Raw genomic sequence first — 24567 nt, 5'->3', positions numbered from 1 at the left:
ACAGAACAGCAAGAGTGAGCTTAAAAATGTAAATAGTAATAATATCTTGTGCCCCTGCTCTAATTTGTCCAAAGGCTTCATGGCACACTTAGGCTAAAAGTCAAACTCCTTATCATGGGCTACAAGACCCTACTGGATCTAGGGTCTATCTGCTTTTGTATACCACCTTGGTATCATCTTAAAACATTTCCTTAGGCTCACTGTGCTCCACCCACACTGGTCTTCTTACTCTTAATTCTGAGTGCGTTCCTGCCTGTACATTTTACTGCACACTCTGCCTGGAAAGCTTTTCCACAGGTTTCCTGTCAGCTGAGTTTGGTTCTTCATCCTGTTCAGGTCTCTGCCACTTTTAAAAGAGAGATTCTTGACCACCAGCTGTAAAAGGGCAAGTTAATATCACAAATAACATTTTAATGCACACACACAAACACACTTCTGCTTACTAGCTTATTGTTCTCTACCTCTGGAATGTAAATTTCCTCCTGTTAGGTAGGGATTTTGTCCTGTTCACTGCTATAACAAAAGTATCTCGAAACATAATAACCATTAAAAAAATGCTTGAATCAACTGATTAAAATTATGTTTATGATGAGTATAGCAAAGGGCAAATAGATCTGTGAGAGGGACTGCCAGGGAATCCTCCTTTCGTCTCCGCCAGTGTGGCCAGAGTATAAAAGAGCCAGGAGAGGTTTTGAGAGTGGTTCTTAGGGATGATGGTATGGGCAGAGACAGATCAAGCAGGACCTTTTGGTTGGTCCCTGTTAAGAACTAGGGAAGGGGGCTTCCCTGGTGGCGCAGTGGTTGAGAATCTGCCTGCTAATGCAGGGGACACGGGTTCGAGCCCAGTCCGGGAGGATCCCACATGCCGCGGAGCAACTAGGCCCGTGAGCCACAACTACTGAGCCTGCGCGTCTGGAGCCTGTTCTCTGCAACAGGAGAGGCCGCGATAGTGAGAGGCCCGTGCACCGCGATGAAGAGTGGCCCCCGCTTGCCACAACTATAGACAGCCCTCGCACAGAAACGAAGACCCAACACAGCAAAAATTAATTAATTAATTAATTAACTCCTACCCCCAACAACAACAAAAAAGAACTAGGGAAGGGCTTCTCCACCTCACCCCATCTGCATCTGTTTTGCAGATCATGAGCATAGATTTTACAGCTCACTTTGTATTTTCTTTTTTCTCTCAATTTGATTCATACGTGAAATTTAGTATCCCCATTAATGGGAAAGGAAGATTCTGAAGAAAATACAGAATTGAATTCCTTTTTAGAAAGTCTGGTTACTCCGAGCTGTGACTGGCCTTCTTATCATTAGTTTAACTGTGAGGAGTGAAAATAACCTTTTGACTCTCTTATGGAGAAAGTGGTTGTGTTCTGTAAAAGACATTTCATTCAGTATGGTTGTTACTGGCTTGCATAATCCCACCATGTCACCTGGTCTCTGATTAGACCCGGTGTGTGAGTCTGATGAGAGCCAATTATAAGTTACCTCTCAAATTTCCTGTGGCTTTTCTCTCTCCTCCTTTATTAGCTTGATAATCCAGTTGAATGTATTATTGCTTAGAGGTTGGGTAATGACCATGACCAGTTTTTGAAGGCTAGATTCCACATTGGTGGGCAATTTTTTTGTTGACTAGTATAGCCAGAAACATTTTCACATTACTTTTTTCCATTTATCAAAGGAAATAAATATCCAGGCTATTTATATATTTCTTTTTAGGGTGTTCAGATGTCTTGGAGGAAAGGACTGTGGAAAACTGAGTCCTAAAACTCATTTAATTTGAAGTTGGGCAAAAAAATTACAGTTCTTATTAGGTAAATATTTTCAGATTTTAAGCCCTTTACCTTTAATTTATTTTGCTAAAATATTCTGATAGGACTCCTGTATATTGTCCAGAACCCAGTGTGCTTTATATGTCTGTCATAACGATTTCAGTTTTGACTCAGAAAAGCCTGTGGTCTGTTGTAAAGAAAGCATTTTTTGAAAACAGCTTTATTGAGATATATTTTAGAATACAGACTTTTGAGTCGGACGTGAGTTTGAATTTCTGCTGGCACTGATTAGCTGTGTGACTTTGTCAAAATTGCTCAGTTTTTTAATAGCCTTGGAATACAGTATTTACTTTAAGTTGTAATTAAAATTAGAAAATTATACATGTCAAGTACCTGGCCCTTCAGGTTTCAACAAATGGTAGCACTTTCTAATATTACTAATACTAGCACGTAGGATGCTTATCTCTTTCTGTCCTTTGGGATTTTAAAGCCTGGGAACTGAACTGAAATGGACAACAGTGATAGTAAAATCTGATGCTACTGAACGCAGTCACACAAATTGATCTGCAAGGCTGAAATTGTTAGTTCAACTACACTTCTTTAACTTTTCCTACATTAAGTCTTGGTTTTATTGTATTAATGAGCAGGAGGATTACCTTATTCTGCCCATTTTATAAGAGGTTTCCACTGAATGTAGCTGTCTTGCAGAGAATAAAGAGTAACCAGGTGTGTTACTCCATGTACAGTGTTGTATGGCTCTGCCCTCCCCACTTTCACCCCCACCCTCCAGGCCCTTGGGTGATACCCTGTGTAGGCAAATGTATTTGGGATCTAGATCTCTAGATTTAGGAGAAGTACTTTATTCACATTAAAGCTTGATACTTAATAAGTTGTTTATCAGGATGGATTAATTTACTGTTTCTAACCATCCTTGTGTTGATAGGGGATCCTCCCTCACCCATTTCCCAGCCAGTTAATATTACAGCAGTTTTGTTATGAATATGATTAGAAATGTTCCATTTCACAATGTGAATACTTGTTTACCTTTAAGCACTTATGGCTAAATGCATCTTGGTCTTTATGATAGCAGTGTAGCTTCAGTAGTGAGAAGGAACCTAGTAGGAGGTAAACTCAGGGTAAAGGGGGACTGGAGTAGGTGGAGATAGGGTGTTTGGAAGCTAGTTGATTATTGTAAGGATTTTAGCTTTTACTCTGAGTATCACCTTTGAGTAGAGGGGTGACATGATCTGACCTAGTTTGAAAGAAAAGCTGACTGCTCTGGACAGCAGCAGCGGCATCTGTGCTGGGGGCTGTTGTGATCTCTGGTGCCAGAGGGTGGTGGCTTGGGTCGGGGTGGTGGTGAAGTTTGTGAGGAGTGATGTTTTATTCTGGATATATTTTGAAAGCAGAGCAGGTAGGATTTGCTCATGGGTTAGGTGTGTGGGTTGTGAAAGTGAGTTTTTTGATCTCAGCCAGTTGAAGGAAGGTATTGCTCTTTATTGAGATGGGGAAGATTAGGAAACGTAGATGAGGGCAGGGGGAGATTAGGAGTTAGTTTATATTACTGTGATAAAGACAGTGAGAGCTAGAGCAACACTCTCTTTGATTTTGGCATTACATATTTAAAATAGTGGATACATGTCATTATACATTGGTCAAAACTGCAAAGAGTAAACCCTATTGTGTAAACTATGGACTTTAATTAATAATAATAATGTATCAATTGGTTCATCAGTTGTAACAAATGTATTACACTAACGCATAATCATAGAGGAAACTGTTGAGGGGGTGGATATACGGGTTCTCTACTTTTCACTCAGTTTTTCTGTAAACCTAAAACTATTCTAAGAAATAATGTCTGTTAATTTTTAAAAAGCAATCAATGCAGATAGATGCTATCGTGTTTTCTCTGATCTTCGTCTTTCGTTCATTGCTGAGGCCAGTCTTCTTTCTTCTTTTGCAGTAGCATGTCAAATTGCTTTTCCCTCCTAATTCAGATCTGTTTCTAACATAATTTCATACCAATTAGATGCCCAGAGTAGACCTGTTTTCCATTCTGTTTAGTTCCTCAGTTACTTCTGAGTTCTTTCCTTAAGCAAAGTAAATATTATTGCCATAATATTTGTCTTGGACATCACCAATATATTGCAGTGGTTTTTAATAGTAAATGATGAATACAAAAAATAGAACCATATGTGGCCATAGGCTTAAAAATATGATTTCACTGATCTTTTTGTTCTCTTATTCAGTTGGTTATCTGCTCTTTCCCTTTTGCTGTGCAGGGTCATTTACACATTCCTAGGACTTCTCTACTGGGCTTTAGAGTTTAGAGACCAGCCTCCATGATCCCTTCAGGGGATTACAGCTTGCAGGTTCTTGACTTTTCACCTTTATGCCTTTCTGTGTGGAGACTGAATTTAGGGTGAATTGGGTATCATTTTGTTTTGCATGCTGCCTCTTAAGGGCAGGGACTAATGTGTTTTTATTTTGTGTGTCACACAAAGTCACATACTTTTATTAATGTTATAATGGAGTGTCTGTGCTTCCTTTATATATGTATATATATATATACACACACACACACACACACACACACACATATAAATTTATTTATTTATTTTTGGCTGTGTTGGGTCTTCGTTTCTGTGCGAGGGCTTTCTCTAGTTGCGGCGAGCGGGGGCCACTCTTCATCACGGTGCGTGGGCCTCTCACTGTCGCGGCCTCTCTTGTTGCGGAGCACAGGCTCCAGACGCGCAGGCTCAGTAGTTGTGGTGCACGGACTTAGTTGCTCTGCGGCATGTGGGATCTTCCCAGGCCAGGGCTCGAACCCGTGTCCCCTGCATCGGTAGGCGGACTCTCAACCACTGCACCACCAGGGAAGCCCTGTGTTGGCCTTTTTTAAGTAGAGTTCTTAGCTGTATATGGAAACAGAAAAATGGGTTCAAGAGGTAGGTAAAGACCTTAAATTGAATTCCCTGTTAACAAAGCTTTCCTTTAACACAAAGGCAATGAGGATAGAGGCACTATAGTGCAGTGATTAAAATTAAGGGCTCTGGAGCCAGATGTACATCTTGCTTTTTCTTCTCTGGGCAAATGACCTAACCCCTCAGTGCCTCAGATTCTGCATCTGCAGTATGGGGATAGTAGGTGCTGTCTCTCAGGGTTGTTATAATGATTAAATGATGAAATTCATGTAAAGTTGGTAGCAGTGCCCAGAACAAAGGAAGCATTCCACAAATGTTACCTACTATGTATAGTTTCTAGCTGAAGAAAGAATTCAAATTCAGTAGAAAATATTAGAGCTGGTAATAACGCATTTGTTGGTCATGAAATATTGGAGCTATAAGGTATCTTTTACAGCAGTCTTTATTTGCAACCCGTATTATGTTATGAAGTGTAGAAGAAGTATTTAAAACTTTGAGAATAAATAAAACCCATGAGGAAGAATGTAGAATTTAAAAAATAGGACCAAGAATTTAATCTAGGATTATTCCTAAATTTAGTGTAGGGGCAATGGTTTTCTACCTCTGATAATTAGGGGTAGTCAGTGCTGTGACATCTGCGGTGACTGTTGGTTTTTGATCCATCAACTTTTCTTAGGACCCTCTGCCCCATCCCCTTAAATGGCATCCTCAGGATTATTCAGGTATCCTGCAATTGTGTAATTCATGGGACCCCTCTCTGGCTTCACTGAGGAAGTTTCATCAGTCTAAGTTTCTCAGAGTGTGATCTTTGGACCAGCAGCATTACCTAGCATCACCTTGGAACTTGTTAGAAATGTAAATTCTGGGACCCCCACCTCAGACCTACTGAATCTGAAACTCTGGAGATGGGGCCCTACAATACGGGTTTAGACAGCCCTGCGGGCTTAACATTTGACTTCTAGTGTAGGGTTTCCAACTCAGGTAACTTCAGGAGTTCAGACATATAATATAAATGAATGACACCTACCAGGTGGGGATAATTTTGAACTGTGGATCAAGTGCCACAGCTGAAGGGATCAGCTGCTGTTTAGCTAATAGTCATTAAGAGACTTGCAGACCCAGCATTGGCAGACCCTGTCTTTGTATATAATTTTAAACTGCTGGCAAAGAATTGAAAAAATATTGTATCCTTATGTATGGAGACCAAAGAAAATTCAACTATAAGCAAATAAAACCAACCTCAGGAATGTGACCTTCGTTTGTGATCTCTTATATAGGAGTTTTGTTGTGAGTAAAACTTGATTCATGTCACAGGTTATTATCTTAGGTTAAATTTCTGATGTGGAAAATTTTTTTGGTCATAGGATAAGGACAGTTTTAAGGTTTTTGATAAATGTTATATTGTTTTCCAGAATGAAACTGCTGTTTCATCAGCAGTTTCCCTGAAACCTAGCAGGCATTAGATACAGTTCTTTTTATGTGGCTTTTAAAATTTGCTCGGCAGAAAAGGCATCCTTTAAAATTTTTATTGCTTTGATTTACTAATGTAGTTTAACCCTTGTTTTGTATTTACTGGCCATGTGTATTTTTATATAAATAAATCTTTCGTAGTCACTTGCTTATATGTCCTTTTGAATTGATTCATAAGTATACATTGTTTTCCCTAGCTTTCTGTTTGCCTTTCTTTTTTTTTTTTTTTTTTTTTTTTTTTGCGGTACGCGGCCCTCTCACTGTTGTGGCCTCTCCCGTTGCGGGGCACAGGCTTCGGACGCGCAGGCTCAGTGGCCATGGCGCACGGGCCCAGCCGCTCCGCGGCATGTGGGATCCTCCTGGACCGGGGCACGAACCTGCGTCCCCTGCATCAGCAGGCGGACTCCCAACCACTGCGCTACCAGGGAAGCCCTCTGTTTGCCTTTTAATTGGTATGTTTTTTGAATTATAGAAGTTTTAAATTTGGGTAGTCAAATCCATCAGTCTTGTCAAATTCTCTCAAAAAATCCGTCTGGGATTTTCATTGGAATTAGATCAAACCTATAAACTAATAACCCTCAGTAAAGATTTGTGCCTGCCTTTCCAGCTGTACACATACTATTGTGAACCACTGTGGATAGGATACTCCCTTCCTCATCTCCACTACCACCAATATTCATTCATTTAACATACATTTATTGAATACTTACTGCACGCGAGCCTACAGTAAGCCCCCTATATACAAAGGAGTTCCGTTCTGAGAGCGCATTCATAAGTCCAATTTGTTCGTAAGTCCAACAAAGTTAGCATAGGTACCCAACTAACACAATCGGCTATGTTGTACTGTACTGTAATAGGTTTATAATAGTTTTCACACAAATATATTTTAAAAAACACAAAAAAAACCATTTTAAATCTTACAGTACAGTACCTTGAAAAGTACAGTAGTACAGTACAACAGCTGGCATACAGGGGCTGGCATCAAGTGAACAGGCAAGAAGAGTTGCTGACTGGAGGAGGGAGAGGAGGTGGGAGGTGGTAGAGCTGAAGGATCGTCAGCAACAGGAGACGGAGGGCAAGCTGCAATTTCACTCACGCCTGACGTTGATGGCACAAGGTCTGGTTCCTTGCTGGATTCAATTCTATCTACCTTCTTGAAGAAAAGATCCAGTGATATCTGGGTAGTAGCTCTTCTTTTCGCATCATAGCTGACACGTGACAATGTACGCCAGACACATGAACTAACTAACGTGATGGGACATGCGAATGCAACTTGAAGATTCGTGTGTTGGGGACTTACTGTGTTGGGTTTGTGGGGCTACATTAGTAAATAAAACAATTTCTTGTGATACATGAGTGAATAAAACAAAGAATTCCTGCCCCTCTTGTAACTGACACTGCTGGAGGAACTGAGGCAATAAATGAATAAATATATATCAAGTGGTAAGTGCTGTGGAAACAAAGGAGAGTCCGGGGAGGGTGGTGGCAGCAGCTTCACTATTTTGTGTTGGTCAGAGTAGGCTTCTTTGATAAGGTGACCCCAGGGAAATACAGAAACATTGCTCAAGGATATCTGGGAGAAGAACGTGTTTCAAGACAAGTTCATTTAAGTCAGAGAATGGAGGATGAGAAATAGCGAGGAGCCTTGTAGGAACTTTGGCTTTTACTCTGGGTTAGATGGGAACTTTCTGAGCAGAGGACTATAAGGTAAGTCCGAGGCAGGAGGACCACTCAGGAGGCTGATGCCATTTCCAGCTGAGAGATGATGGTTGCTTGGTTGAAGAGGTCTGAGATTAGATGTATTTTGAAGGTAGATCGAAAAGAGTTTCTCGTGGATTAAATATGGTTGTGAGAGAAAGAGAGGAGTTGAGGGTAACAAGCTTTCCAGCTTGAGATACTGGAAGAATATTTTGTTATGTTTTGTTTGCTTTTTACAGAGGAGGAGAGGACTATCAAAAACAGATTTTTGTAAGGATGTGAGGATTTTAGTTTTGGGACACTTATTTGTATCTGGCCAATTTTGTAGCCTTTACTTTACAGTGAACTCTACTTCTGATAGTTTCCCTGTTTTTTTCTCTGAGGGATTTTGTTTTCTTTCTTTTTTCTTTTTTTCTTTGCGGTACACGGGCCTCTCACTGCTGTGGCCTCTCCCGCTGTGGAGCACAGGCTCCGGACGCGCAGGCTCAGCACCCATGGCCCGTGGGCCCAGCCGCTCCGCGGCATGTGGGACCTTCCCGGACTGGGGCACGAACCCGTGTCCCCTGCATCGGCAGGCGGACTCTCAAACACTGTGCCACCAGGGAAGCCCTCTCTGAGGGATTTTTAAAAATTAATTTTTATTAGAGTATAGTTGACTTATAAGGTGTTTCTGTTGTACAGCAAAGTGAATCAGTTATACATATATCCGTTCTTTTTTAGATCCTATTCCCATATAGGTCATTACAGAATATTGAATCTATGCGAGATTTTAAGGTAGACAGTTACATTGCCTGGGAGGAAAGGTTCTTGATATATGCAGGTAAACAGCTTGATGGAATGATTTCTCTCAGTGTCCACCTTGTTGCCTCTACATTCCTACTTTGAGCTTTATAAGTGTTACTGAGTCCAGCCTCTGGCCAACTTCCTGATACTTGATGGTGTTCAAATGTGCTGGCTGAGGAGGAATCTTCTGTATGATTATGTCACACTGCCTTTTTGAGTAATGTTGCTTCTTGGATAACCTGATGCAGTATTTAGTCCTTTTCCTTGCTCAACAGTCAGTGAAAACCATTTTCCATCATTTTATGGAAATGATGCTTCAGCTTCTTCTCATTGCCAACTAAATATCCTTGGATATCAAATACAATTTTCTGTCTGCTTTCATCTAGCTTTCATTTCATTATTTGAAATTTGTAACACAGGAAAGAAATGAGCTCCTTTTTTTTTTTTTAAGTTTGTGGAAGGGATTGGCAATAGATGCCTTCGCTGCCTTTGGTTATTAGAAATTCTGTATATGATATAGTGATTAGAAATAGAAATCTATCTTTTCCTCATGTGTTCCTATTTTTTTTGCCTTAATGATTCTTCTAAATTTTGGTTATTGGAAATTCCTCTAGCTATTCAGAGATTAACCTGTATTCTTAGTTTCTAGCTATGTGAAACTTTTAAGATTCTAATTTTAATGAGTATTTAAAGGGAAGTTGGTGGAGCACAAATTGGATTTCAATAACTGTCTAATATCTGAAACTGGAAAAAGGATTTTTCATAACCCAGTGGTAATGTGCGTACTCTTGTCGTCCCCCCCCCCCCCAATCCTGTCATACAGCATGTCACTGCTTTTGAGCTAGGTAGTTAATACTTGTATACATATTTTTTTTATGTGACTCTTTGTAATGTTAAGATTTTCTGTTCCTATCCCAGAGAGACCCTCACTCTTAACCCTGGATACTGTGAGTCTAGCAGCTGTGTGCTCTGGATGTCTGATGGTGATCTCAGTTTTACTTAGTCTGCATTATTGGTTTTTTATAAGTCATCTAAAGATCCTAGAGATTTCAGAATGTAGGTGTTTCAGACATTTTGCACATTTGGACGTAGCACATAACTATCGGATCGTTTTTGGTTGAACGTTGTACTGTGTAACTTGCTGCCGACAGTCATTTTACTTTTATCTTGTTAATGGATCTTTATTTGCATAAAAGGAAAGAATTGGAGATAGGACTGAAATCAGAATCAAAGATGGAATTGCCACCATTCAGGCCTTTGCAGCATCCTGTTGTTACTTTAATGAGATTTAAAAACATTTCTAGATCAGGGAAAAGTATAATCCACCAGCACTGTTCTACTGGACTTGAAGATTTCCCATCCTGGACTAGAACTAGGTGACTTAAAGGCAGCACTAGGTCAAGTGTTTGACATGGTTCAGTGCCTAGCTTTAGTGTTACTTTTAGGTAAATCAGCTTTTGCTGCAGTGTATCTTCGAGAAAAAGGAAGTACATTATCTACCCCTGCTGTCTGTGGCATCATTGAAGATAGGATTTATCAAATACAATCTCTTTTATTGAACTCATTGACAGTATGTTGGCAGTCAGAGCTGTAGCAAATCTTTGTCTTTTCTCTATGTTACTAGAAATTACATTCCTTGTTGTTTTTCTTTTAGTAAGGTTAGTGGTAACCACCTCTAAGTTAAGTGATTCTTAAGGTGTAGTAGAAAAGGTTTTATCATTGACACCTTTGAAGATTCAATGGATAATATCTAATTTGTAATAAAAATGGAAGGAGCTTGGTCCTCACATTTAAGAGAAGTTAAATCTCCTTACATCAAAGTCCCTGTGTTGATCTGTTTGTCCTCTTCTAATGAAACATTACCATTCAAGAGGATTTTAAAGAATTAAAAACAAAAATTAATCCCATTTTTGTTTTCTACGTTGGCCAACATGTAACCTGAACTCTAAATTTTCTAGTACTTTCCACTGTTTAGCTTTAAAGTGTTTATAAATGTGAGAGCTTTTTTTAGAGGAAATGATTTTTTGGTTCAAGTAAATAATTATTCTTAGATCCCATGGAATATCTTAAGTTCTAGATATGTGGTAATATTCTACTAACCCTGTAAAAAAAAAAAGAACTATTAAAGCTCTAAGTTCACATAGCTAAAAAAGAGTCTATTTATACAACATACACTATTTTATACAAATAAATACTGGTACATAGCTGGCAACATTACAGTTTACTATTCATGTGATATTACAAAAGCAAATATTAGTACTGTATCTTTCTGCATTTAGGTAACCAAAAAGCAATTCATTGTGTAAAAGTTTAATGGATTTTTATACAGCACATGCAGACAAAGAAAATTTACCAGTAAAACATTTACTAAAAGCAAGGAACAAAATACAAGTTAAAATGAATTCCCATTCAGGTAGTAAGTAGCCCAGTACATGTAGACATATATTCTGGTGCAAACTGGCATAAAGTACATGGCAGAACAACACCTTAGAAAGCATCCTAGTGTCCTGCACAGACAGCACAGAGCAATTATTTTACTAATTATTAGCACAGAGTAAGCAATAGGAAAGAGTTGAACGAACCCTGTGGATTGTTGGAATCCACATCTTTTTCTTCATTATTGATAATGACTGCAGTAGAAACCAGTTCATCATTATATTTGCGTAAGTATTACTCTGCAGCCTTAGTCACATGTTCTATTTAAAGCATGACCCTGCTTTTAAATCAGTTTCTCTTGTTTTGAGCTGTAAATTATCAGAGTAATAAATTTACATTTTGAATATTAGGGGCGAAATATACCTCTACCTCTGGTAAACTGAGTTTCTGTGGCGTGTTGTTTTTGTTGAGGAAACAAAAACATAAACTCTTACACTTGAAGCTGTTATTCTTGCACTGTGTTTTGTGTTCTGCTCTGCCACTGGGGTGTGGTAACATCTTCACAGCTCACCTCAGGCTTGCTAACTGTACACCTCCCACCTTTGTTAACAGTTCAGCTTTCTGTCCACCTTGCTGGTATTTTGAACACAAGATACTTTTGGGACACTTGGGGTGGGGTTTTCCATTTTTCATTAACTACCTCATTGTGACAACTTCCTGCTGAAAATTACATCTGGTTAGAAACTGTCATATGACAAATGTATTTGTAGAATGAAACCTGTTCATAATTGGGGGTTGCAGTCCTCCCTTAATGCTGCCTATCTTTAATTAGTTTATTTGTCTTTAATTAGTTTATTAGCCAATCTTCAAAAAAATATTACCATGACGTTCGGCTTTGTATTGGTATTTAGAATAATACTTGTATATCAGCCTGTTAGTTTTGACCTTAAGAAAATTGAAAAGGGCTGTTCATTAATGTCAAAAGAAAAAATGTGTTTATCCACCAAAGTTCTTGTGAACTGAAATGTTTTAAGGAATTTTCTTTTCCTTTTATATTTTCAAGTTTTCACACAGTTAAAGTGTTGTGGTTTCTTTCTTATTTTTTCCTTGACCTCAGACAAGAAAGAAAAAGAGAAAAAATTCTTTCGGTTAAGATGTGTCGAAATTCAGAAATAACAAACAAGTTTCATCTTTCCTGCCAATTCACAGTGCTTGATGTCCTGGAACACTTTCATGAGAATGCTTATGAGCTAAGTTCAGGATCATTGGGAGAGACTGCCAGGATTCTTTGTCCACCAAGGGTGACTAAGGAGGAAGTGCTGTAAATTGGCCAAGAAATCATCTTTCCCTTGCTTTGGTTTTCAACATTAGAGTATTATTTTGGCTAGCCACTGTCAGTTGTTAAAACAGATTTGTCTGGGAATAAACTGTCATTAAATGGATGTTGTGTTAATTTTATTAATCACTTTTGGCTTCGAATTGCTGCCTTTTATGATATTTGACTCCCCTTCTACTTTGTTTCCTTGAAGACTTAGGATTTGTAAAGAAGCAGAGAAGCTGTGTGATTCCTTACACATAAGAGTGACAGGAAGAAATAAGGTTTGAGGAGATTTTATTGAGGAGAAGTAATATGTGATTTATGTTAGGAGTGGGTAGTTAAGGAGTTATTGGAGTAGCCCATTGGTGGTAGATGGGGACTTGGTACTGTGGTAGCTTCAGAAATGAAATGAACCTGTAAAAAACCAAGAGATTTTACAAGATGGGAAGGTTGCGAACCTTGAAGAGTGATGAAAGTTGGAAATGGGATATGAGGGTTAACTAGCTTTACCTATTTTAGAAAAGGGGGGACATTTTTATAGTTCAAGAATGATCCAGAGGTTATTCTTGACCTCTAGAGGTTCTTTCCTGAATTTGGGCTGGTACTAGACCTGTAGCCAATATTGAATCAGATAATTGTACTTAAAAAAGAAAGTATCTTTATATCTTGTGCTTTTTCCATCAAGGTTAGGGAACTATATGCCTTATTTCTAAAGAGAAATAATTGGATAATACGTTATCACAATGGTTGGCTTCAATGGCTTATATTTGGAATGTATTGAAGTTAGTAAAATACTATTGCTATCCTTGATCTTAGTTATTATGGTATGATTAAGTATTAACTCATTTCTAATTCTACTATGGTTAGATTTGTTCTCTTTTTTTTTTTTTTTTTTTTTTTTGCGGTACGCGGGCCTCTCACTGCTGTGGCCTCTCCTGTTGCGGAGCGCAGGCTCAGCGGCCATGGCTCACGGGCCTATCCGCTCCGCGGCATGTGGGATCTTCCTGGACCGGGGCACGGACCCGTGTCCCCTGCATCGGCAGGCGGACTCTCAACCACTGTGCCACCAGGGAAGCCCTGTTCTCTTTTATTATAATGTATTTCACCCTATCAGTGGACTATGTTAAACTTCACTTACAGTCACTTAAAATGTTTGTTACTGAGTATGTAGAACCTGATTGGAGATGGGGCTAAGGGCAGTATGACGACTTCTTCTCTCTTGGAATAGAATTTTGTGGAAGATCATAAAATATTTTGGCTACAGAATATACCAGATGCCAGTTACCCCCTCTAATATTAAAGTTGCCATTTTCTATCAGACTTTTAGTTTTTAAAGAGCAGTTGAACATTACATTACAGTTAGAGCTAAAATCTAACTTTTCTTTAATTAATTAATTTATTATTTTGACTGTGTTGGGTCTTCGTTGCTGTGCGCAGGCTTTCTCTAGTTGCGGCGAGCGGGGGCTACTCTCAGTTGCGGTGTGTGGGCTTCTCACTGCGTGGCTTCTCTTTTTTGCGGACTATGGGCTCTAGAGCACGTGGGCTTCAGTAGATGCGGTGCGTGGGCTCAGTAGTTGTGGCTCGTGGGCTCTAGAGCACAGGCTCGGTAGTTGTGGCGCATGGGCTTAGTTGCTCAGCAGCATGTGGGATCTTCCCGGACCAGGGCTTGAATCTGTGTCCCCTGCATTGGCAGGCGGATTCTTAACCACTGCTCCACCAGGGAAGCCCCTAAAATCTAACTTCTTTATTTTCCTTTCCAGAGGTAAGGAGCACTCTGGTCCTGAATTTGTTGTTTATCAGTTTTATGCATTTACTATTTATGTATTGGTAGCAGTTGTTTTTTTATATATATATATAAATTTATTTATTTTTTGTTTATTTATTTTTGGCTGCGTTGGGTCTTTGTTGCTGCGCACGGGCTTTCTCTAGCTGTGGCGAGTGGAGACTACTCTTCGTTGTGGTGTCCAGGCTTCTCATTTTGGTGGCTTCTCTTGTTGTGGAGCGCGGGCTTCAGTAGTTGTGGCTCACAGGCTCAGTAGTTGTGGCTCGAGGGCTCTAGAGCACAGGCTCAGTAGTTGTGGCGCACGGGCTTAGTTCCTCCGCTGCATGTGGGATCTTCCTGGACCAGGGCTCGAACCCGTGTCCCCTGCATTGGCAGGTGGATTCTTAACCACTGTGCCACCAGGGAAGTCCCAATAATTCTTATTATTGTTTTTTGGGTTTTTTAAAAAGTTTTTATGTAGTTTTTCCATTCCACATTGTTGAGATTTAGTCGTGTTGAGACATACAGTAATTAAATTGATAAACAATACTCCATTAAATTCCTTTACTACTTGTTTATATCTATAGTAGTACTTACTTTGTTTAGCTTATTATTAGTTTTTATGTTTTTCCATTCAACATTGTCTTCTGAGATATTGTCATGTTGATACAGATAGTTTGGTTAATATGTTTCTATTGCTATAGAAAAATCCAGTAAATTATAGTGTATCTATTTCCCTACTTTAGCAAATTAAATTGTAACTAATTTTTAGTTATTACCAACTATTGCAGTGAACCTGTTTCTTCATGCAGATGTGCAGGTTATATTCTCAGAAATAGAATTTCATGATGGCTAGGTATACACATTTTCCACCTAGCCAAGTATTTCCAGATTACTCTTGAAAAGTGGTGGTGCCAGTTTTTATTATTGTTGGAAATGTATGAATTACTGTTTCCCACATCTCACTAACACTTGGTTTTTCCAATCTGGGTTTGAAATGACTTCTTAGTATTTGACCTACTAATATTTTAACCAAAAATCTAACAAGACCTGGCATATTTTTATGTATTTAGTGGCCATTTGGATCTCTCTTATGTGAATTTTTAATTTATTCATCTTTTGTTAGATTATATTCTTCTTAAACCTCTTTGGTGGAGTTCTGTTATATATTCTGATGTGTTATTTTTAGTTTTATGTGTTACAGATATCTTTACCAACTAGTAGCTTGCCTTTAACTTTATTAAATCTTTTGCAGTATGTTGAAAATTAGCTAAATTTTTTGTGTGTCTTATTTAAGAAATCCTTCCCTGCCCTGAAGTTCCAAAGATAATCTTATTTAAGTTTGACTTTTCAGATTTAGGAATTCCAAAAATAGTGAATTATATCATAAAGAAAGGAAGTAATTTTACTTTTTTCATGTAAAGAACTGGCATCTCAATGCCATTTATTGAATAATTCAGTCTTTCCTCACTGCTCTGAATGCCCATCTCTTTTATATATCCAGTTCTAAGTTTGGGAGTTCTGTATTCTGTCCCACTGGTCTTTTTGTCTTTCTAGACTGCCTTAATCACCATAGCTTTACCCTAAGTCTGTAGTGTGAGTTTTCAGCATACTTTCTTTAGAATTTCTCTAGTGGTGTTCCTCCCCTCCACTGTTGTGGATTTTTGGATGTTTGTAAGTTTCCAGTAACAACCCTGTGGTGGGGGGAATTCCCTGGCAGCCCAGTGGTTAGGACTTCACGCTCCCACGGCAGAGGGCCTGGGTTCAGTCCCTGGTTGGGGAACTAAGATCCCATAAGCCGTGCAGCTCAGTCAAACAAACAAAAAACCCTATGGGAGATTTGATTGGAGCTTATTTGAATTTGTAGGTAGATGTGAAAATTGCCATCTTAAAATCTATCTCACCATTTATGTAGGTCTTTTGGTTTTATTATTTTCTCTGCAAAGATCTTTTGTGTATAATGTTAGCATTTGTTAGTGTTGTAAATAGTTTAAAAAAATGAGTCTTTTCTACTTGTTGGCACTTGGAAACACTGTTAATTTTGGTATGTTGATCTTTACTCGGCAACTTTGCTGAATTCTTGGTTAGCTTTATAATTTGTGGTGTCTTGGATTTTCTATGTAGATAACGTAATCTTTATCCTTTATATGTCTTAAAGTAGAAAATATTTCTATCTCCTGAGAAATTAAGGCAATTCAGAAAAACTGCCACAGACAGGATCAGGATACTTAGAAGGCAGTTTCAGCTAGTTAGTTTGGGAAGTATCTATGTGAAGAGTTTTATCCATGTATGTCCTGTGACATACATACATAAACATACATATAGTCTTAAGTTTTTCTTGACACTAGAGTGTTCTGTATAAGGGCATTTAGACGTTAAAACCATCCCACTCCCATTTAGTATAAATGTTGCTGCTACTCTTGGATTTCACTCAGTTTATTTCCTTTTAGGAGGCGCAGGTCAGAATGGAGATGGGCTGCAGACCGAGCAGCTATTGTCAGCCGCTGGAACTGGCTTCAGGCTCATGTTTCTGACTTGGAATATCGAATTCGGCAGCAAACAGATATTTACAAACAGATACGTGCTAATAAGGTAAGGGATAAGTGTCTGGTCTTTTTCAGCTCAGCTAAAAACTATCATTATCCCCTTTTCCCCATCCCTCAGTAACTCTTAACTATGTCAGAGAGAATGGTTTAATATGATCTGATATAGCGGTTTAATTTGTTTAAGAGCCTGGTGTTACTTAGCATAATGCAGACAACACTGTTAGAATATAATGTTAGATTAGCTCATGGGTTTAGAACAAAACAGTTTGAATATCTGGGCTAACAGGGAACATTTTAAAAAAGGCACTATTTAATGTAAGCCATTGACCATACCTGCATATTTGTTATATTTATGGAAAAGTGGTGATGACTGTGTTTTCATCTTATTTTTTTACTTAGATGCGTTTCTGTTTTACTGCTAAGCCTCCCTTGCTTTCTTGAGGAAAAATAAAGTTTTTCCTGAAAGATCATTCAGGCAAGATTAGACACTGGTGATTTCATTTTCCTTTGTTCTCCTTGCAGTGGACTGACTCTTAACGATACAGCTTTTATCTTTAACAGTGATACTTGTATAGTTCTTCTTCTGAAAAATGTCCTCTGCTTATTTGGAGTTTGACTGGGGGAAAAATGTACATGGAAAAGAAATCCATTCAGTAAACAGTTGAGTGACGGCTGTGTACCAGCACTGTTCTCCTTAGTGGGGTCACAGTAAATAAAAATCCTCCTTTCTTGGTGCTTATGTTCTTGCAAGGTACTTACTGTGTTAGCTTGATGCAGTGACTTCCCTGACTGAACATGTGGGTCTAGATGAAGCATCTACTGCCCCTAAAAATAAGTGTCACAACGTTTTTGTCCTGCCTTAGTGCTGGTCAAAGCCTTAAGAAAATTGCTATGTACCGTGAACTGCATACATTAAATTAATTAGTAGACCAAGAGTTAAAGGATGACTAGTTGACAAGATGAACAAAAGGGTAAGAGTTTGAAGTAAAAGTCCTGCAGCCTCCCTTGTATATTATGTAAGCTTTTATTCCAAACATTTCACTGGAGCATTCTTTGAGCTTCTTCCCCAAATGGGCTTATATATAATTCTCCAGAAGTTCAGTAGAACATATTATAATTGAGGGCAAAGTCCAGAGGACTTACCTTAAAAAAATAATAATAATAATTTGTTCCTTTAGGATAGGGAACACATTAAATCCTAACTTTAAAAATTAGCTAGCACAAATGAGGAATTAAATCTAAAAATATTCACCAAGGATGGTAAACATTATGCTTAGCTCTTTTTCACAAAGAAAATTAAGTGATATTTGTAGAATATGAGCTGGAATGTTGATAAAGAATATCTGGGAGATGACTGGATATGCCTATCCTGAGGAGAAAAACAGTCTTCCTCTGTCATGGACACCTCTCCAGTGTCTGGTATTTTATAGCCAATAGTTAAGAGAGAATTTTCATATTTGAGAACTAGAGTCTCTTAGTAACAACTGAGATTATTAGAATGGTAGTCAGTCATATTTGTTGCTTTATCTATTTTTATATATATATATATATATAATTATATGTACTGTGTGTTTATATATGTGTTTATGTTATATTAGTTCCTCATTATAAAACTACTGTATTTCATAGACTCAAAGATGCTGTTGATTGTAAGCTGCACCATTGTTATGTGCCACTAAGAAGTGATTTCAGTTAAACTAAGACATACCATCTGGAACACTATTGTGTTTTAACTTTCATATTCAGTCAGCTTTTTTAAAAAAGATGCTCCCATGTCTTAAAATGAGAAAGGAAAACAGTGTCTGAACCTTGAGTGTGGACTATATACAGGTACATTCATGTGTGTTATTTAATGCACAAAGCAACAGCTTACAGGCTTGTAAGAAGCAGAGCTAAATTTGAACTCAGGGCTATTTATCTGACCCCAAAGCATTTTCTGTCTAACATATTCTGCTGTTGTATCCTTTTCATCATTTCTCTTGAGCATATTTATTGAAATTTCACACCTGGTAAATAAAACTGAGGGGGGAGTGCACAGGGACCAAGAGGGTTCTGTTGCTAAAGGAGACTTCTTTCTCTTAACACGCAATCTTCAACATCCATGTCTAGTACAAAACATTATATTATTTTTTTATCCCTTCTTTTGACTGATCTGTCAGATTGCACAGCACCTGCTAACTAAGGATGGAAATGTTACGGGGAATGAGAGATGGAAGAACAATGAAACTTCTGGATAGAAAAGCTGCTGAATGGGAACAGCAGTAACCTAGAATACCTGTCTTCAGAATTGATGTAAAGTAGTTGAAGTTTCCATCTTCCTAGAGTTATAAGGCATTATGGACAGCCATGTCTAGTCTAGGTAGCCCAGGACCATCTTGTGGTGCTGGTTTACAGTGAGGTCACTGATTTATCTTAAGATGGGTAGGAAAGCTTGACCTATTTAGAATGAAGTAGGAAAGTGAGTATGTGAAATTGCATCTTAATTTTGTTTTACAGATGAAGAGGTGGTTTTTTTTTTTTTCCTTGTACTTTGACTCCATGTGTTACCTGAAATTGGTAAAGGGAAAGCAGTTGACCCAAGCATACAACTTAGTTTTTTCTTTTCTTTCCTTTTTGCTTGCTTGCTTTGGCCCTGTTTTATAATCAGACTTAGCACAGTTTCTTCTACCATTTCTTCCTTTTTCAGTTTTACTTCATTTTTTTTCCTTTTTTAAATGTAGGACAGATTTGTATTTCCAGAGAGGAATAATTTGTAAGGATATGTTACGACTTCATGCAACTGTGACCCTTCCCAATTTCTGTAGTCCTGTGTTCTGTAGTGTTTAGTTCTCTAGGCCTGGACAGTCCAGGCATGGTCCTGGTTCTGACTTTAGGAAGTGATAGTGAAGGGTGGGCAGACTCTCCTGGCCTTTTTACCTTGGGCTTAGAGTGCAGTAGCCTTGAGGTTATTGCTGCTTGTGGCTAATGTCACAGCCATGTAATGCTGACCCAGTATAAACCCCGAATGCTAGGGAATCCCAGCTTGGGGTTGCCATGACAAGTGTGGAGTGGAACTTCATGGAGTTTTCTTTGCTAATAATGACCTTTCCTTTCGTGCTTATTAACTATATTTATTAAGTATATTTTAGGAAAATTTAAGTAATCATGTAGACCTCTCCATAAAGCCTTACTTCCATCAGTCTCTTCCTTAAGCTCTGCCTCTTTTCTGCTCTCATGTCATCTTCTCTAAACTTCTGTTATAGCACTGTCATTGTCATACTTCGCCTGCCTGTCTGTCTGAGGTAGACGAAGGTAGTAAGCTTCTTATGAGTGGAATGTATTTTATTTATTTTCTTATTCTTAGGGTTTCACACCACCCAGCATGTGGTAGACACTCAATAAAGGTCACCTGAATGAACAGATTTTAGCTGTTTGTATGCTTTTTATTTGCTCATCTTCCTTTTAGTTGCTTTCATCCTTTTTGGTATGAGGTACAGTATAAAGGATTTAATGGTTGGTTTTGTATGCTATAATGAACGAACAGAGTTCTGGGGGTCAGGGCAAGAATGCATGGGTGAATGGTAGCATATGAATCAGCATAGCACTTGAGTAAATATTTGCAAAAATAGATTTGATTAAAACTAATGCACATTGAAAAGACCTTTCAACAGATTAATAGGAGCTCTAATGTTGCAGAGGCCAGAAACCTTTACTAACTCTCTGACTGCTCTCTTCCCTCACATCCCAGGAAGCATATTTGCATAACTGATTGATTCTGTCTTCAAATATATATATATACACACACACAGAATCCAACCACTTCGGTCCAACAGCGGTTCTTTCTGCTCCTCTATTTACTGTCCACTCATCCACATGTCAACACAATAGCAAATTGATCCTTTTAAACCATAAGTCAGATCATTGCTCCCTTCTGCTTGAAACTCTCCAGTGATTTACCATCTGGACATAAAAGCTGAAAGACAGGGAGTTACAAGGCCCTGCACCCCCACTTACCTCCTCTGCCTTGAGCTTCTGCCTCAGACTCCACTCATTGATTTTCCTTCAGCCATACCAAATTCCTTACAGTTCTTAAAGTTATCCAGCTGGCTCCAACCTTGAAACTGCTGCATTAGCTCTTCCTGCAGATATTCCCAAAGTTTGTTCCCAAGTTTCTTTCCAGTATTTGCTCAGACACCACCTTCTCGGTGCATTTTACCCTGACCGCCTAATATGAAAGAGTGCCTACTCCCACTTTATTATCCGCTCACTGTCCTTTAGTTTTTTTAGCATTTAACACTTTCTAATGTGCAACATAAATTTTACTTATATTGTTGATATTCTGTCTTTGTCCCAGTATTAGAATTGTAAGCACTTTGAGGGATGAGTTTGGATAGGAGTAGGGAGAAGGATATGTCTTTTTTCTTTCCTGTATCCCCAGCACCTAAAAAATGTTTGATGAATGGAGACGCAGTGGCTTGATTTGAATGAATGAAAGCCAAAACAAAGATTAGCTGGGTCTAACTAACCCAGCTTTTATCCCTCGTTCTGCCACGGATTGGCCTATTGACATGACCTTCGACCTGCATCCTCCCTGGGTCTATAAAATGATGGGGAATAAATGGTCCCTACTAGGTCTTTTAAAGCTTTCACAGGAGGGTGTCTTTGTAGTCTCTAAGGTGTTTTTTAGAAATTATTTGGTAGTTTAAGGAGAAAAATTTCCCTTTGGAAAATATTGGCTGTTTTATCCTGACTTACCTTCTCACCTAAGAAAAATTGAGGGAGTAACTTTATACCTAATAGTTGGATTTATTTAGGCTCCTAGCTATAATTAATATAAACTTAATATTTTCTCGTTCAAGGGCAAAAAGTTTTAAACATAAAAGTCAAAAAATAATTATTATGCATTTCCTTTCTTGGTGTATAACTCTGCTAGGGAATATGGGAGATTCGAATATATTTGTATTTTGTCTAAGTCCTCAAGGATCTTACCATTAGTTAACATTTAAACGACAAATTGAGGCAACAATAAATGAAATAAATAATTTGGCCTAAGGTTCTGCTCTGGAAATGAGATTTAAATATACAGAATGTAAGATAAAATCACCATGCTTTAGGAAGTCTGGCAATGTGGATAAAGACAATAAGGGGCTCAGTTAAACCAGGGACATTTTCTTGGAAGGAGGTGGGACTTGGCCTTGACAAGCTTTTTGAAGCATAACCTTTTGGATAGATAAATGTAAGAGAAGGGCAGAATCAGTATAAACAAAGACATAAGAACAGGTAGTGGGTAGTATTGTAACCTTTAGTTGCTTGGTAACCTTTCTTTACCTACTACTTTGTAATAACCCCCAGCTCTCAACAACAACTTCATATATATTCAGACATTTTCTAGGGGATAATGCGGTTAGTGTAACAATATTTGGAGAAAGTAGTTGGAAATAGATAAGGTAGAGATGGATTATGGACTATGCCAAAATGAGTTTGGGCTAGCTTTATATAGGAGATGGGGAGGTGGTTTAGGCTCTTAAGCAGAGAAGATGTTGAATGCAATATTCTGAGAAGGGAATGTTGTACAAAATAGCTGCTTTTTACAAACAGTTTTTACTTTGAAATGGAAAAGTTTGTGAGGTCTGTTTTATGCTTCTGATTGAAACAAGAAAATATTTTGCAGAAGTTCTTTTAGCCAGGGCTTCCCTGGTGGCTCAGTGGTTGAGAGTCCGCCTGCTGATACAGGGGACATGGGTTCGTGCTGCGGAGCGGCTGGGCCCGTGAGCCATGGCCGCTGAGCCTGCGCGTCCGGAGCCTGTGCTCCACAATAGGAGAGGCCACAACAGTGAAAAAGAAGTTCTTTTATCCAGAGAAACCCCATTTTGAAAGCTAGGGCAAATGTTTCTTGCTTTCTTAATAACCTCTCCCTCTTTCTGCAGAGTCTCTGCTTCATTTTCTACATAGCCTAGGTATAGTCTTATTCCAGAATAGGAAACTTGTTGTTTCTCTTACGGGTGGGGGGGGGGGGTGTGTGTGTCCTGTTTTTCTTCCCTTTTAAACTGAGGTAAAATTCCATCGGTCCCTCTTAACCACCACTGGACCCCCAATCTCTTATATCTCCTATTTCACGGAGATTTTTGTATTAGAAATAACCCCAGGGACAGGATCATTTGGTTCATTGGCTCACAAGAGCCTATGTCATAATGGCCTAGGGAGCTCAAATTGATAAGTCAAAGTTTTTAGGCCCGGAAATCTGTTGATAGAACATTTTAGGATGTTCTCTGGGGGATTCTGATGCTGAGTCAAGATGATTGAGTCTAGTATTTTTCAGTTTAGAGCTTGCATTAAGACTTACCAGGGAAGCTTTTTAAAAACAGAATACCCAGCTCCCTACCTCCCTACCTCCCTACCTACCAGAGATTCTGAGTAGATTTGATGTTGGACCTGGGCAAGTATAGTTTGATAAGGTTTCCCCCAAGTGATTCTAATACAAAATTTCCATTAAGAGCTTCTTATCAGTCAGATCTCCTTATTTTCTAGACCAGAGAAAGAGAACCAAAGAGCACCTGCATCCCAGTCTTTTTGTTACACAGTGTCATAACTGGATTTTGGTCACTTCTACTTGCGTTGATGGGAGATTCATGTCTGTGGTTTTTGTTTATTTTTCATAGTAAGCTAACTTCTGTCTTCACCAAGCTGGGCCCGTGCTGGCTACGGAGAGGATTTGTGGAGTCATTTAAAATTTCTTTTTACATTTTTTATTTTCTGAGGTGAATGTAAAATCTGAGCTTGAAATTGTCAAGCAGGAACCTAATCTGGAGTACTGCTTATGCTTGTGAGAAACAGGTGTCTTTGGAACAGTTTTAAGTTTTTGGTTTCTAAGATACTGGCTGTAGAGACTGTTCCACCTTTGTTTCACCCGGTGGTTGTGGTTGCTCAGAGATAGTTGGTTTAGCTCATCATTTATAATTGTAGCACTTCTAGTTTGGTCATCCTTAAGCCACATTTTTGATCAAGTTAAGTAGAAAAACTGCATTGCTATTGTTAATATGGTATAGTCTGGTTGGTGATATAGTGTAAAATACCATACTCTGATAAAGATCCCAGATCTGGAAGATGTGAATAAAAGATGCTACAAGCCATGTAGGTCCATACATTCAAGTGGAAGAAAGGGGAAGCTTGGGTTTGAGTCTTAGGCTGTATTCATGGCTACTGCTAGGGCCTTTTGTTGAAATCACTCTTGGAAGAGCAAAGCTGCTGGTGGTATATTTTGTTTCAGAACCACAGGATAAAGGAAAAGGCCTCTGGTAAACCAGACCCACCCTGCCCCTAACTCTTGATATTAACTACTAAATTAAATTTGTAACTTACACCACTTAAGCTGTTTTTCTCTCTGTCCTGCAGGGGTTGATAGTTCTTGGAGAGGCGCCTCCCCCAGAGCACACAACAGACTTATTTCTTCCACTTAGTTCTGAGGTGAAGACAGATCATGGGAATGATAAATTGGTAAGTATAAAAGACAGAAAAGGGAAAATGAGTGAGAATTTGGGGTGTAGCTTCAGCATAGTTTATTCTCTGTAATAAGGATCCTTGCATTGGCTGAACGAAGGGGTTGTATCCCCTTTTATCACCTCTGGCATTTTAGGCTCTGAATTCCCGAATAGGGCACCACAGGGCCCCTCGAGCAGTTGTGTAGCTGACTTTAAAATTTAAAAGCAGCTTCTAACTCTCAAGACAGCACAGCCAGAGCAAGTGTGACATTATGGAATATTCCTGGGAATTAGGAGACCATGTGGCTCTGATAACTTTGATAAGTAAGGTAACCTTTCTGGGCCACTATAAAATGGAAAGGTCGGACTAGAGGTTTAACTCACAAAGATGTTGAAAATGCTGTTTGAGTTACCCCCTTTAATTCTGTAATGAGGATAAAGCTGTCATTTTTTGTAAT

At 38.7% G+C, this 24567-nt stretch overlaps 1 protein-coding gene across 4 annotated transcripts in view; it reads left to right on the top strand.

Annotated features, from left to right (window-relative positions):
• Nucleotides 1–24567, top strand: part of KANSL1 (KAT8 regulatory NSL complex subunit 1) — a 174880-nt gene that overhangs the window by 92737 nt on the left and 57576 nt on the right. For all 4 annotated transcript variants that reach the window (XM_067714442.1, XM_067714439.1, XM_067714440.1 and 1 more), the window contains 2 exons: nucleotides 16557–16698; nucleotides 24024–24125. In XM_067714442.1, the coding sequence (XP_067570543.1) occupies nucleotides 16557–16698; nucleotides 24024–24125 (244 nt within the window). The remainder of the gene's footprint in view (nucleotides 1–16556; nucleotides 16699–24023; nucleotides 24126–24567) is intronic.

Source organism: Pseudorca crassidens, chromosome 19 (assembly GCF_039906515.1).
Source record: "Pseudorca crassidens isolate mPseCra1 chromosome 19, mPseCra1.hap1, whole genome shotgun sequence".
Taxonomy (NCBI): Eukaryota; Metazoa; Chordata; class Mammalia; order Artiodactyla; family Delphinidae; genus Pseudorca; species Pseudorca crassidens.
The sequence above is the reverse complement of the archived record's forward strand: the minus strand, read 5'-3'. Positions and strand labels throughout refer to the sequence as shown.